Below are 14,598 nucleotides of genomic sequence, written 5' to 3'. Positions count from 1 at the left end.
TTTCAGGAAAAAGAAATGGGCACGGAATAATTGGATCCAAATCTAATCTGAACAATAATATTTGAGTTTCTATACCATTTTTATGAGTTTATTAATTTAAGGTAATTGGATCCAAAATTAAATGGTTAAATGTTTTTCTTTTTTGTTCAACTTATTTATTGAATACTAGTTATTTTCTCCTAAAAAAGTATTCATAAAAGAAGGGGCAAAAGAGTATATTTATTGGTAGTAATTTATTCTGCAGTCAAGTCAAAAGTGTTAAAACCTTTCTCCTTTTGGAAGTCGGGGTTGGTGGGAAAATCAGAAAAAAAAAAAACAGAAGATGGAGACGCGGGGAATCGAACCCCGTGCCTCTCGCATGCGAAGCGAGCGCTCTACCATATGAGCTACGTCCCCGTTATTGTTCAAGATGGTTGAATTTTTATATTTAATGAGTACCATGTCGTTGAACTTTCACATGCATTAACACATCAAAGAGCGCATAGCGCATAGTCACATACCCATATCCACATGATAAGTAATTGCAGCTTTGCTATACTCACTTGGAATTTGATATCTTAGCTTGCTGATTTGTTAGCCTTTCTTTCATTTAGCATATACTCCTCCAAAAGTTGATAAACTGGTTATGTTTCCTATATATTTTTAGCTTAATTTGTTCATATATTATATACATACCCACAGCTCTAGATCGAGTTAGGAAAAATAACTATGCTATTTTGTTGTCCATTGTTGTTTAATTTCTGAAACCACTTCTTCACAACCATTTTGGGAATTACCTTCTCTTTTTTGGGGAGGGGACCATTTTGGGAATTACTTTCTCTTTTTTGGGGAGGGGGGGTGGGGGTTTATTCTTTTTGGGTCAGATATCAACCTTCTTCTTATTTGAGGGAGATTCGTTTATGCAAAATTGTTCTTCTCAATAGTGTATGTGGATCTGAAGAACAGAGCAAGGCATCAAGAAGAAAAAAAATGCTAACCAAATGACAAAATTATGAAATGGGATATGCGTATTCTTTATATTTGAGATTTGTGTTATATGAGGTTCTTTGTTGTTAACAGTGGAGAATCTCAAAAATTGATCAATTATTAACTATTGAATGCACATACAGGTTCTTTATGAGACTGGTGAAGTCAATTATTTCATTCACATTTATTTTCACCTATTAAATTACTCCAGCAACCTATGTTTATCTTTTTTAATTTTCTTTCAAAATATGGATAAGATGTTTGATGAAATGCTTCAAAGAGACTAATGCAAAGTTAATGACATATATTTTAAAGTTTCTTTCTTATAAAAATTGTGTATGAAAATTCTATACTCTTGCTGCACCAAGAAAAATTTATAGATCCACCACTGATTACATAGGTTATGGACCTATTGTAATCTCTCATATTGCCAAATTAAAGCCAAAAAAACACTTGTTAGTTCAACTTTGTATGAAACCACTTGTTTAACAAATACATTAAAAGCAATCAGATTGAAATCATTATGTAATCGTCGATATGTCCGAGTGGTTAAGGAGACAGACTTGAAATCTGTTGGGCTTCGCCCGCGCAGGTTCGAACCCTGCTGTCGACGTTGTTTAGCCATTTTTTAATTTTCACTTGTCCCCCTTCTTCTAATTTCACTTGTCGACGTTTTTTAACCACTGCTCCGGCGGTGGGTTACGGTGAAGAGAGAGAGAGAGAGAGAGGAGGGCATGCTTACGCACCCATTATACCCATATTCCCTCTCAACACTCGGGCATACACAAAAGCCCAACCATGGGTATATTGGGTAACTATGCACTAGCTAACAGGGTTCCCTCTTAGCCTATATATATGTATGATCATGAGCTTCAAGTTTAACCAAAAATCATATCCCACGTACCCAACCTTATTCATTTCCCTGCAGGCTAGGCCTGCACTATCCTCTCTCAATTTCTGAAACCAAACCCATCTCGATCAATCAATAAAACGAACACCCGGCCCCAATTAGTCATATATATATATATATATATGGCTGAACCATTTGTTGTTCATATAAACCCATCATCAGCAACAGCAGCTGCAAACCCTGCTGGCTCATCATCATTTACCCGTTCTATGGCAGATCAACAGTTTGTGTTACAAATTGAACAGTCATCAACACCATCTCATGATCAACAAACGAACCCATCAACAACACCACCGGTACCACATGGTACCTTAAACCTCAGGGTAACTGAGCCAATCTTGCTACACATAAACTCATTAACCCCACTTATTAACCAAAATTACCAAGTACCATCTTCATCTTCATCTTCTCCACCACCACCAAACCCAGACCAACCCCACTCTGACCCTCCTTCTCCACCAGCTGATGATGATCAACAAGAACAATCAGGAAAGGCCTTTAGACACAAAAATGCATTAAGCACTGTAGGAAGCCTTACAAACCTCTTACCCACAGGCACGGTTCTTGCATTCCAAGCCATCACACCTTCACTCGCCTACAATGACAGATGTCAAGCTTTTTACAAATACCTTGTGGCATGCGTTATGGTGGTTTGTTCCATCATATGCTTCCTCTCTTCCTTCACTGACAGCCTCGAACACGAGAACAAAGTGTACTACGGCATTGCCACCTTCAAAGGCCTCTTCGTTTACAACTACGATGATCGTGAGAACGAAGAGAAAACGATTGAGGAAGAGTTGAAGACGTTGAATATTAAAGCGGATCGAGGACTTGGTTCATGCGTTTGTGTTCTTGATCTTTGCTTGCAGCAGCTCGGAAGTGCAGAGCTGCTACTTTCCTAAATCAAAACAAGGATTGGAGTATACACTGGTTATGTATTTGCCTCTGGTGGCTGGGATTTTGTCCAGCTTCTTGTTCACAATTTATCCCACTGGACGTAAAGGGATTGGCTACACAGGCGGGACAACATAGTTATGCATACGCATAAGTGCCACTCCAAAAATGTTAGGGGTACCATATATATGTGCATGTACTGTATTTTCAATAAGGGAGAGACTCACTTGTATAATTAAGTAGAGTTGTGACTTGTGGTGCACCTCTAGTATTTTACTTTTATGATTAAGTACGTTGTATGGAGATCAAGGTGAATTTTTAGACTAAGATGAATCGAAAAATTATCATTTGTCAAACATGTACTTGTGTATGTGTAACTTAATTATTATCCTTGTGCTTTTGAGCCACACTAGCTCATTACATGTATGCCTCACACACTTTCTTTTCAGTGAAGTAGAATCATGTTTACTCTATCTTATTCCTCCAAACAAAAGGTAGAGAAGAATAAAGTTATTTAATTAAGGGTTAAATACAAAAATGGTCTACAAACTTTACACTGAATTTCAATTTGGTCCACTAATTATAAAAGTGTCAATTTTGTCCACAAACTTTTCAAGTTGTACCAAAGCAGTACAAACGTTAACTTTCATCGAAAAATTTAACGAAAACTTAATATGTGCACAGCAAATGACCAAATTTTCATAGGCATTTTAGTCTGTTCATCACATTTTCATGTGACCAATTTCGTTAATTTTTGGATGGAAGTTAACGTTTATACTGCTTTAATACAACTTAGAAAGTTAGTGGACCAAATTGACACTTTTTATAGTTAGTAGACTAAATTGAGATTCACCGTAAAGTTCGTGGACTATTTTTGTATTTAATCCTTTAATTTAATTTATAATAGTTTAGTGAATCACAATAATTTAGATGTGATCCATGAGTATATACTCAAATGAAAGGTGTGTAATTAGCACTTGCACAAGATACAGTTAAGGGTGCTTCTATTAATACTGACTAGTTATTAGTTTAATAGTATTTTTCTCTATATTTTAAAAGTATTCCTCAAAATTTATGAATTTTTTTAACAAAAATACAGCCAACATTATTTAAATTTTATTCGATGGACTGTATTTGTCTATATAGTTTAGATAATCAAATAATTACCGATTTAGTTGATTTTTTACAAAAATGATCTTTGAGGAGAGATCTAAAAAATAAACGATTTTGATCATCAAACTACTTTACCGAGTGTTATATAGAGAATATATTCTTACTTTTTTTTTTTAAGTAAAGACATTTTTATTTGAATGGATCTGATATGTGTACATAGTAAGAATAATCATCATGTAAATATTCAACAGATGCACATACACATTGGACCCTCTATAAAGACATATACCGGCCCGTTCAAAATTTTACAGCTACTAAACGCTCAACTTGTATTAAAAAAACTTTATCGATCGCTCAGCGATACGTGCGCACATGATTGAATATGAAGACATATATAATTCATATATATGTATATAGATAGGCTCTGGTGATGGATGATATTATATAAATTGTAGCTGGCAAAATGACTTTTTTGATTGAATTCTTGGAAGCTTTTGTGCTAACATGTAGTCAACAACGTACATCCACCCATAGACTTTACCCTTTAATTTCCTTGTCTTCTTCAGCTTTTACGTACGTCACCCTCCCAAAACCAATTACAACTTTACAAGTCTCTCTCAATTCCTTTTTGAGTACATTAATGGCTGCTGTGATAAATCAAATATATATTAGCTGAAGCCTATCTCATCATCATCAACATCGACTTGACTTGTCGACCCAATTAATCATTTGGCCTAATCAAATTAATTAAATTCTTAATGTGATGTTATTTGCACACTTTTTTTTTTTTGTTTTTGTGCACACCTTTCTTTTTTATTTTAATAAATTATAATTTTAACCTAACATAAAATAACCATAAAGGACAACCACACAAACACAGCCACCTCAAGTCCTAACCCCCAGCTGCCACTGTCGCCGGTGGTCTATCCTGCTGGCCTCTCTTTCTCTCTCTCCTTCCATCTGGTTCTTTCCCTTTCTCTCCTCTCTCCCTTTCTCTCTCTTCTGTCCCTCTCTGTCCTCACCCCGACTCCAAAAAAGACTTCATAGATCTAAGACATCAAAACAATCTCAATCCCTTCAACCCCCACAGAAATTCTTTGAGATAATTAGAAAAGCAAAGCAATCTGAAGAAGCAGATTGCAGAAAAGCAATTCCCAAAACTTGAGATTGCACAAGAAAGCAATCTCTAATCTGCATAAAAGCAAGTCCATGAAGCAGAAAATTTGTAGCACCTCTAATTTATAATAAAAAGGTGAGATTTCTTATCACCCAGAACACACCAAAAAAAAAATTGTCTATAACATAAAATTGAAACATGTTATTAGATCCCTTGCATCAAACAAGAAAACAGAATGAAAAGGGGGGAAGATCTAGAAGAGGGAGGAAGACCGAGAAGAGAAAAATGGAGAGCAGAGAGAGAAAGGGAAAGAGATATAGGAGAGAGATGAAGGAAAGAGGGGGGAGAGAGAAAGGGAGGCCGGTAGCCAACTCGCCGGCGGCGGAAGGACTAAGTGGTCGGAGGACTGGGTGGTTGGGTTTTGGGTTTTGATTTTTGATAATAAGGTATTTTAATAAAATTATGGGTGTGTAATGAGAAATTTAATAAATTGAAAAGAAAAATAGGTGTGAAGTGAGAAAAGAATGTGCAAAAATCAATTCTTATTCTTCATTATTATATATTTATATGCCTCGTATATATTTATCTTACAAGTACTTCAACAAGAATCCCATGAAGCTCACGAGTTGGGTACTGGTAATAAATGACCGATTATACAAATATTACTATATATATTTCCATGCATGACCGAAAAATCCCCAAGCTGCCAACTGTTGAATTCACAATATTAGGGTAAATATGGTGATCACAATATCACATCATATATAAAGAGAGCAGTTTTGCTCACCTCCTTTAACTCAGGTGTATGCTCACCTCCCATTTAAAATGCTGCCATGTGTTTAAAAAATTAACCATGAGGTAATCTATTGTATTTAATTATTTATGATATTATAATGATGAGAGAGAAAAATAATTTGATAACTCTTTTCTACTTTTATTCTTATCTTTTATTACTGAATAATGCTATATTTACCACATTCTTATACCATATTTTTATACCATCTTACGTGTCATTATTTTACTGGACAAAGTTTTTCTTTTTCTTTTTAGATTTTTGTTTTTATTTTTTAGTGTCCAATGCATGAATGCTATGTAAGTTGCCACATAAGGTGGTATGAAATTATGGTATAAAAATGTGGGATGTCTAGCACTACTGTTTATTACTCAACTTTTTTCTACTTTTTTATTACCTATTAATTTTTATTTTCTCTTTTATTTAATTATTTCTAATAATTTTTGCTTTTTTTGTTTTTTTGCTCTTCTCCAGTACGCCTTTAGTATCTAAAAAACCACATGCATTTAATAATTTTTGCTTTTTTTTTTTTTTACTCTTTTCTAGTATGCCTCCAGTACCCAAAAAACCACATCCAATTTTTTTGGGTCTTCTCATGTATACACCTTTTATCTACTTTTTTAATTAATGAAAAAAAATAATCCAACAACACTTTTTTTTTTTGCCTAAGAATTCTTCTTTCTTGTCTCATACATGACCTTTTCAGATCAAACAAATTCTTAGGTCAATCCAAGGTGTTGCAGCATTTGAAGAGAGAAGAATAGTTGCAACGACATAATTTTTTTTTTTTTTTGAACTCATGTAACTTTTTTATTGGATTTTCTATGTATGTAAATGAGTTGTTTTAGATTTTTGTTTGGCCAACATTTTAGATTAAACTTTGCAAATGAGTTTTTTGTTCGAATTGCAAATGTGTTGTTAGAATATTTTTATTTTTTAATTAATTAAAAAAATAGATAAATGTGTATACATGAGAAGACCCAAAAAAATGGATGTGATTTTTTGAATACTAGAGGCATACTGGAGAAGAGCAAAAAAACAAAACAAGTAAAAATTATTAGAAATAATTAAATAAAAGAGAAAAGAGAAATTAACGGGTGATAAAAAAAAGTTGAGTAATAAAAGATAAGGATAAAATAAGAAAGGAGTTGTCAAATTATTTTTCTTTCTCATCATTATAACATCATAAATAATTAAATACAATAGTTAACTCATGGTTAGTTTTTTAAACACGTGGCAGTATTTTAGATGGGAGGTGAGCATACACCTGAGTTAAAAGAGGTGAGCAAAACTGCTCTCATATATAAACGTACAGTAAAGCTAGTCATCCGATTTTGCCAAGTACGTAATGTAATAATACAAAACTTTAGAAACAAGTAGAGCTAGCTAGCTAGCTGCATTGGAACCATAAGAGGGCAACTGTCTATGTGTAGTCTCTACCGTAACAATTTGTAACAGAAACCTCCTAAATTTGGCAAATGCATGCAACTCAATGAACTCATCTCTCTCTGTCTATCTGTGTTTGGTGTGCTGGGCCTGCAGACTGCATATAATATATAATGTGCTTGTTTTTGTTGCTTCCTTCAATCTGGGCCTGTTGGGTTTCAGAGCCCAGAGCCCTTCATCAGCTGCTCTGTCCTTATTGGCAGAATTAATGCATGCAGAGATTCCACACCGTCTTGGCTGGTCGATCAGACACTTAAGAGAGCAGAGAGACACATATATGCATAATAATGCATCCACCATATATCTCATACTAGCTAGCGACTAAGCGACATTGCATTTGCAGATGCATACATATAGAATTGAAACACTCAAAAATTCACATTAATTCCCTCTTTTAATTAATTAATTAAATAATTAAATTCTTAATTTGCCAATTATTAAATGCTATATATATTATATGAAACGTCGACGTCTTAGCTACGGTTGTCTCTTTCCGAACGCGTCCACTTGATCCAACAACATGCATGCTCCATAGCTGTATGGCCCCTATGCTAGCTAACCTCACCTGGTTGTCACGCAATGCCGCTGTTGCCTCCACACACCCATGTTCCCATGGTGGTGACCGTGGTGGTGGTGGTGGTGGCGGCTCGCCGCTTTCTGACACCGCCTATACCCTTTTCCACCTCCCACCGGTAACTTCCATTCACCACCATCAACACTAGTCTCTTCCTTAACAACACTATTTTTATCTTCCTCAACAAAATTAACTTGTTCATCAACCGCCTCTTGTACAATTTCTTCTTCTTCTTCTATACAATCTTCGAGTAATTGATCCTGTTGATCCTCATCATCATGCCTGACAAGATGCAATCTCAAGCGTCCATCTTGACGATAAGCTCGCAAAATCTCGGGCCTATAAATCCTGACCTCCGTAAGCTCCAACCTCCCATCTTTCCTGACCGGTCGGAGATAGAAACTCGGCTGCCCATTCTGGTTCAGCGACGAAATCGGCGGTGGAAACTTCTTCTCATTCTTAGTATTCTTCAGCTGCTCCACCGATCTCCTCCTCCACAATTTCGATCTGTTACTCGCCAACTGCCTATACACATCCTCATCCTCATCATGATCACCATCAATGTTCTTGATTGATCCTTCAATCTGATCGTCCACTCGTCTCTCATCGGAGCTCTCGAACCCCAGACTCTCCGTGCACGACATCAGGCCGTCCACACCGCCGCCTATGTCGTCTATGAATCCAATTCCGCCCGGATCTTTCTTGCTCGACGCCGCCTCGGGTGGCGGCGAAGACGGCGGAGACGACGACGACAACGACGGCCATGATGATGACGAAGATGATGATGAGGAGGAGGAGGAGGAGGAGGATGAAGATATTAATTTGACGGAGGAAGACTCCAGGACATGGCCTGGTTGGCGGTGAATGCCACCATTTGTGGCGGTGACGAGACCTAACAAACCTCCGCCGGCGGATCCCGTTAAACAAGAATTAATGGGGTGACATTTCGAAAAGGGGAGGTTTTCATCGATGGAGGTTGTTGTGGCAGAAGTAGGAGTAGTTGGGGTGAGGCCAAGGAAAGAGTGAGGGCTCATCTTTCGACAAAAACTCATCATCATAATTGGAAAAGAGAGAAATATCGATGAGAAAAGTAATTAAGAGAGATGGAGAAATGATAAAGAGTAAGAAAAGTAGTAGAGAGAGATGACGATGAAAAGTAGATCGAAGTAGAGTTGGTTTAAAATGGAGATATATGAGGAAGGAGAGGAGATGAGGGAGGGTATTAATTCATATAATATGGACCTCACGCAAAAGATAGGGATGGAAATAAGCAAGGGAGTGTGTGTGTGTGAGAGTAGTGGGCGGGTCGGTATGGTTAAAGAGTCAAGAGGGTCCCAACGTGACAGATAAAAGGTGGTGAAAAACAAGAGAGGAAAAATGAGTGGCGAGTGATTAGTGATAGAGAAAACTGTGCCGGGTCCCACAGCCTCACACTTCGGCCTTACATCTCCCTTTTTCTTCCACTAGTACTCGCTCTTTATCTTTTTTTTTCTTTTTCTTTTTCTTTTTTGGATTTAATTTGGATCAATTAATTATGCCTTACAACTTTGAAGTGAGGGACAGACAGGCACTCTGTGTGTGTGTGTGTGAGATAGAGAGAGAGAGAGAGAGAGAGAGAGATGACATGGATATGGTTGTGCTACCTGGCACTGCCAGCAGAGGCTTTGGCCTTTGTGTACAGTTGTACACTGCTACTATATATATTACACCCCTGTATAATTACCAAATCATAAAACACCCGCTACTTCAATTAATGTTTGATCAATTAGAGGAACTAGGTGATGTATGTTTTTCACCTTATTAGTTGATCAAGTGGAGTTTATTTATTAATTTCATTATTAAGTATGAATGGTTAATTCTCACTTCACTTACGAAAAATTAGGTAAAAGTGTTAATGGAAGAAAACATGAGACTATTCCAATTATAATACTACTCCTAAAGAACAACCCAAATTGAATGTAAAGAATAGGGACCATTCTCCCAAATATTGTATTTATCATTTATGAGATAAATTTATATCGGTCTTTTCTCTCTTTCATATGCAAATGTCATGGTATAGAGTAAAATTTTTGTATAATATGATTCATTATTTTTTATTTGGTCGTATAATGAGAGAAATAGACATATAATGTATGAGAAAGACTTACCTATAATAGTAATAGAATTTTTTTTGAAATTGAAAAAATCTATAATAGTGATAGAAATTTTTTTAAAATTGAAAAAATATTTATATGATGAAATTTAAAAGCATAAATGTCATCATGTTATTGAATTAAAATACCAAATCAGTATTATTCATGTTGCAGAGATATTCTGAGAAGATAACATAAAATAGAGAATCTTTGATGATTTTGTAAATTAGCTAAATGATATATTAGTGATCGATCTTTGTGGTACTCCATCCATATTCCATGTTTGGTATATATATGAGCCTTAGACAACCCACGTATGCACATAACATGAAAAAACAATGGCATACAACCCTCCAAATGAAAACACCTCCAAACGCTTACCATAAATCTATATAAGCACTGGTGATGACTGTATATATATTAATTGGGGTATCGTACTATGATTTTGGTTTGGTAATAAAGATGTGCACGTATGCACTCCAGAGGCAATCTCTTTCCACCGATTGTGACATTAATTGGTGCGAGTGGGACATGAGGTCCAAAAAGGTACCAATGTTGAAGGCTACCAATATAAATATCCAAAAAGGTAACTATAAGCACAAAACAGAAATATCTACAAAAAAATTTAGTGAGGCCCAAATTGGCTTTTTTTATCTACATTTAGAATTATTCTCATTTTTATGTTTACTAACATTTGAGAATCATTTTCATTTTCATTCTTGTGTTTACTTAACAGTTGATTTTCATTCCCTTGTTTACTTAACATTTGAGAATGAGAATGATTCTCATTTTCTTATTTACTAAATTTGGAGGGGAAATGGAATGCATGTGGGGCCCACCAAAATCAGGAATGAGAGTTCTTAGGAGGGGTCCAAAATGAGGGAGGGAGAATCGGAATGAAATTTTCATGTCCAAAATGCCCTCACATTTTTATAAAAAACCAAAAATATCCTTTATTTTATCATTTAAAATGAATATTTAAATGAATATTCATCTTTATAAATATTTATCATTTAAAAATTGTGATTAATAAATAGTTGATAGAAATATAATCGATTAAAAAATTGTGAATATTAAATAGTTGATAGAAATAAATTGTAAATATAAATAGTTAGTAAATGGATTAATAAATAAAAATATTAAAATTGTGAATATTAATAAATACAAATATTAAAATTGTAAAAAATATAATAGATTAATAAATAGTTGATAGAAATATAAATAGTAGTAAAATGAATATTTATCATTTAAAAAATTGTGATTAATAAATAGCATCTAAAAAATATAATGGATGTTGTATAAGGGCATTTTAGTAATTAAACTCATTTTTATTTTGATTCCTACTAGTTAATAAACACGTTTATGAAAATTAACTTTATTTTCATTCTCATTCCTAACGGTTAGTATATACGTTAATGAGAATGGCTGATTCTGATTCATGTTCATTATGATTTCTTCTCATTTCGATTCATTCGGATTCCTGCTCATTATGATTCTTGTTTATTCCGATTCTTGCTCATTATGATTCCAGTTTAGTAAACATGCCCTAAGACGGCATTGGCTCCTATATATATAAACTATGATTGATTACGACCTTAATTTGAAGAAGATTAAGCTGAAGTACCATGTATATCAATAATGACAAAATTGCTTGCTTAAATCTGAGTCCACACTTATATATACTTTCTCAGATTAAATATTTAGGCATAAATTCAATTTAGACACATAACTATATAAGCTATTTCAACGGGGTCCATGAACTTTAAAATATTTCAAATATACACCCGATCTATTATCTAAATTGAAAAATGAATTTTATGTCCATTGATTCGTTAAGAGATCACTTAAATGACAGCTTGGCTTTTGCTGACCGGGATTACTTGGCGACGTGGTACTATCTCAGCAAACATTTCCCGCCAAATGAGCGACACATGCCCACAATTTAATAATAATAGAGAGAGAGAGTTTGTGGACCCGTGTCAGGGGTTAGGTGGACCCGTGTCGCTCATTTCCCGCCAAATAAGCGACACGGGTCCACCTAACCCCTGATACGGGTCTACAAACTCATCATCTCTTTTTTGCTCGTTGAACACAAGTGAGGGATTTATATTCGAATTTGGGGGAAAACGTGATGTTTTTGGAAGACTAAATGGTCAGAAGAGCGTTCGACGAGCGGGAAAGAGATGATGAGTGTGTGGGCCCGTGTCAAGTGCACATGTGTTGCTCATTTGGCGGGAAATGTATGCTGAGTTGGTGCCACGTCGTCAATTAATCCCCGTTAGCAAAAGTTAAGCTGATATTTAACTGATCTCTCAATAAATTGATGGATGAAATTTCATTTTTCAATTTACATAATACATCAGATGTATATTTGAAATATTTGAAAGTTCGTGGACCCCGTTGAAATAGCATATATATTTATGTGTCTAAATTGAATTTATGCCAAATATTTAATTAATTTGTTTGTTTTGAGATTTTGGTATCATATAAGGTTAGGGCAAATAAAAGTTGGGTAATAACTTGTGATACCAGTGACCACATGAAAGAAGGGGGGAAAAAGTTGAAGTGAGCTTTAGGAGTTTGGAAAGTTACACAAAATCCAACCCACATGAATTTTGTTTGAAAGTGTGCTGGGCCCTGGACCATGTTTGGTTGATGAGTCCAAATCAGCAGCCACAGGGAGCCCTCCATTTTGCTTCTTATTTTGGATTGTCAGTCTGGCCACACACAACATTATATGGGGCCATTAGAGTGACATGAGATAGCTACGTGTAAAAGTGGAAGCCCAAGCTAGTGATAAATGGGCCGGGCGCCAGGCCTCTAAGATGAGGTGGGAGCCATGTGTTAATGTCTCAATTATCTCTCGTTAATTAAAAAGCATGCTTCTAATTTGCACTTAAATAGTTGAGTACGTAAGGGTAATCAGATGGAAATTAGCTGATTTGGTGGTGTGGAAAAGAATTCTGAGTGTAAATTAGAAGTTTTTTTGTTTTCTTTTTTTTAATATAGTGAAGGGAGATTCAAGTTTGGAACCTCTCCAAACAGTAGAGAAAAATACTATTAAACCAATAACTGATTGATATTAATAAAAACACCATTTAACAGTATCTTCTACCACATCTAAATTATTCCGATTCGCTAAACCATTAGAAAATTATAACTTTATTCTTCTCTACCTTTTGTTTGAAGGTATAGGAATAATTCTCTGGGAAGAAGTGTGTGAGGCATACATGTAACGAGTGTGGCTCAAGAGCACAAGGATAAGGAATTACACATACACAAGTCCATGTTTAATTGAGAAACGATTATTTTTGGATTCATTTTAATCCAACAATTCACCTTATTCTTCATACAATTAATGTAGTTAATTAATCATAAAAGCAAAATATTAGAAGTACACCACAAGTCGGATCCAGTTATACAAGTGAGTGAGGGTCTCTCCTTTATTATCCAACCCCTTTACGCGCGTTTAGAGCCTATGTAGCCAATCCCTTTACGTCGAGTGGGATAAATTGTGAACAACAACGTGGACAAAATCCCAGCCACCAGAGGCAAATACGTAACCAGTGTATTCTCCACTACTTGTCTTGATTTTGGAAAATAGCAGCTCTGCACTTCCGAGCTGCTGCAAGCAAAGACCAAGAACACAAACACCGACGCAAACGCATGAACCAAGTCCTCCTTTTTAATATTCAACCTCTTCAACTCTTCCTCAATCGTTTTCTCTTCGTTCTCACGATCATCGTAGTTGAAAACGAAGAGGCCTTTGAAGGTGGCAATGCCGTAGTACACTTTGTTCTCGTGTTCGAGGCTGTCAGTGATGGAAGAGAGGAAGCATATGATGGAACAAACCACCATAACGCATGCCACAAGGTATTTGTTAAAAACTTGACATCCGCCACTGTAGGTGAGTGAAGGTGTGATGGCTTCGAATGCAAGAACTGTGCCTGTGGGTAAGAGGTTTGCAAGGCTTCCTAGTTTGTTTAATACAGTTTTGTGTCTAAAGGCCTTTCCTGATTGTTCTTGTTGATCATGCCTAGCTGATCGACTAGTGGGGTTAATAAGTGGGGTTAATGAGTTTATGTGTAGCAAGATTGGCTCAGTTACCTTGAGGTTTAAGGTACCATGTGGTACCGGTGGTGTTGTTGATGGGTTCGTTTGTTGATCATGAGATGGTTTTGATGACTGTTCAATTTGTAACACAAACTGTTGATCTGCCAGAGAACGGGTAAATGATGATGAGCCAGCAGGGTTTGCAGCTGCTGTTGCTGATGATGGGTTTATATGAACAACAAATGGTTCAGCCATATATATATATATATATATATATGACTAATTGGGGCCGGGTGTTCGTTTTATTGATTGATCGAGATGGGTTTGGTTTCAGAAATTGAGAGAGGATAGTGCAGGCCTAGCCTGCAGGGAAATGAATAAGGTTGGGTGGGATATGATTTTTGGTTAAACTTGAAGCTCATCGTCTTACATATATATAGGCTAAGAGGAAACCCTGTTAGCTAATAGCTAGTGCATGGTTACCCAATACACATTGTTGGAAGGGAATATGGATAATGGGTGCGTAAGCATGCATGCCCATGCTAATTATAAGTACAATGTGATGTAGAGGTATGGCCTTAATAATCTGAGAGAGGTTTA

At 35.8% G+C, this 14,598-nt stretch overlaps 2 protein-coding genes and 2 non-coding genes across 4 annotated transcripts; 1 reads left to right on the top strand and 3 right to left on the bottom strand.

Moving 5' to 3' along the window:
• Nucleotides 1-323: 323 nt before the first annotated feature.
• On the bottom strand, nucleotides 324-396 carry TRNAA-CGC (transfer RNA alanine (anticodon CGC)). Its single transcript has one exon. It is a non-coding gene; the product is annotated as a tRNA-Ala (tRNA).
• A 1,101-nt stretch (nucleotides 397-1,497) lies between these two features.
• TRNAS-UGA (transfer RNA serine (anticodon UGA)) lies at nucleotides 1,498-1,579 on the top strand. Its single transcript has one exon. It is a non-coding gene; the product is annotated as a tRNA-Ser (tRNA).
• Nucleotides 1,580-7,614: 6,035 nt separating this feature from the next.
• Nucleotides 7,615-9,046, bottom strand: LOC147280960 (FANTASTIC four-like protein (DUF3049)). The gene has a single exon (XM_086246291.1). The coding sequence runs from the start codon at nucleotides 8,869-8,871 to the stop codon at nucleotides 7,801-7,803; it is 1,071 nt and encodes a 356-aa protein (XP_086102417.1). The 5' UTR covers nucleotides 8,872-9,046; the 3' UTR covers nucleotides 7,615-7,800.
• A 4,358-nt stretch (nucleotides 9,047-13,404) lies between these two features.
• LOC147280959 (protein DMP2-like) lies at nucleotides 13,405-14,253 on the bottom strand. Its single transcript, XM_086246450.1, has one exon. The coding sequence runs from the start codon at nucleotides 14,251-14,253 to the stop codon at nucleotides 13,405-13,407; it is 849 nt and encodes a 282-aa protein (XP_086102576.1).
• Between the last annotated feature and the right edge of the window lie 345 nt (nucleotides 14,254-14,598).

This window comes from Dryas octopetala, chromosome 6 (assembly GCF_963921425.1).
Source record: "Dryas octopetala chromosome 6, drDryOcto1.1, whole genome shotgun sequence".
In the NCBI taxonomy this organism is placed as follows: Eukaryota; Viridiplantae; Streptophyta; class Magnoliopsida; order Rosales; family Rosaceae; genus Dryas; species Dryas octopetala.
The sequence above is the reverse complement of the archived record's forward strand: the minus strand, read 5'-3'. Positions and strand labels throughout refer to the sequence as shown.

Excerpts from the sequence above, each read along its gene's own strand:
- LOC147280960 (XM_086246291.1), bottom strand. The coding sequence starts at position 8,871 with ATGATGATGAGTTTTTGTCGAAAGATGAGCCCTCACTCTTTCCTTGGC.
- LOC147280959 (XM_086246450.1), bottom strand. The coding sequence starts at position 14,253 with ATGGCTGAACCATTTGTTGTTCATATAAACCCATCATCAGCAACAGCA.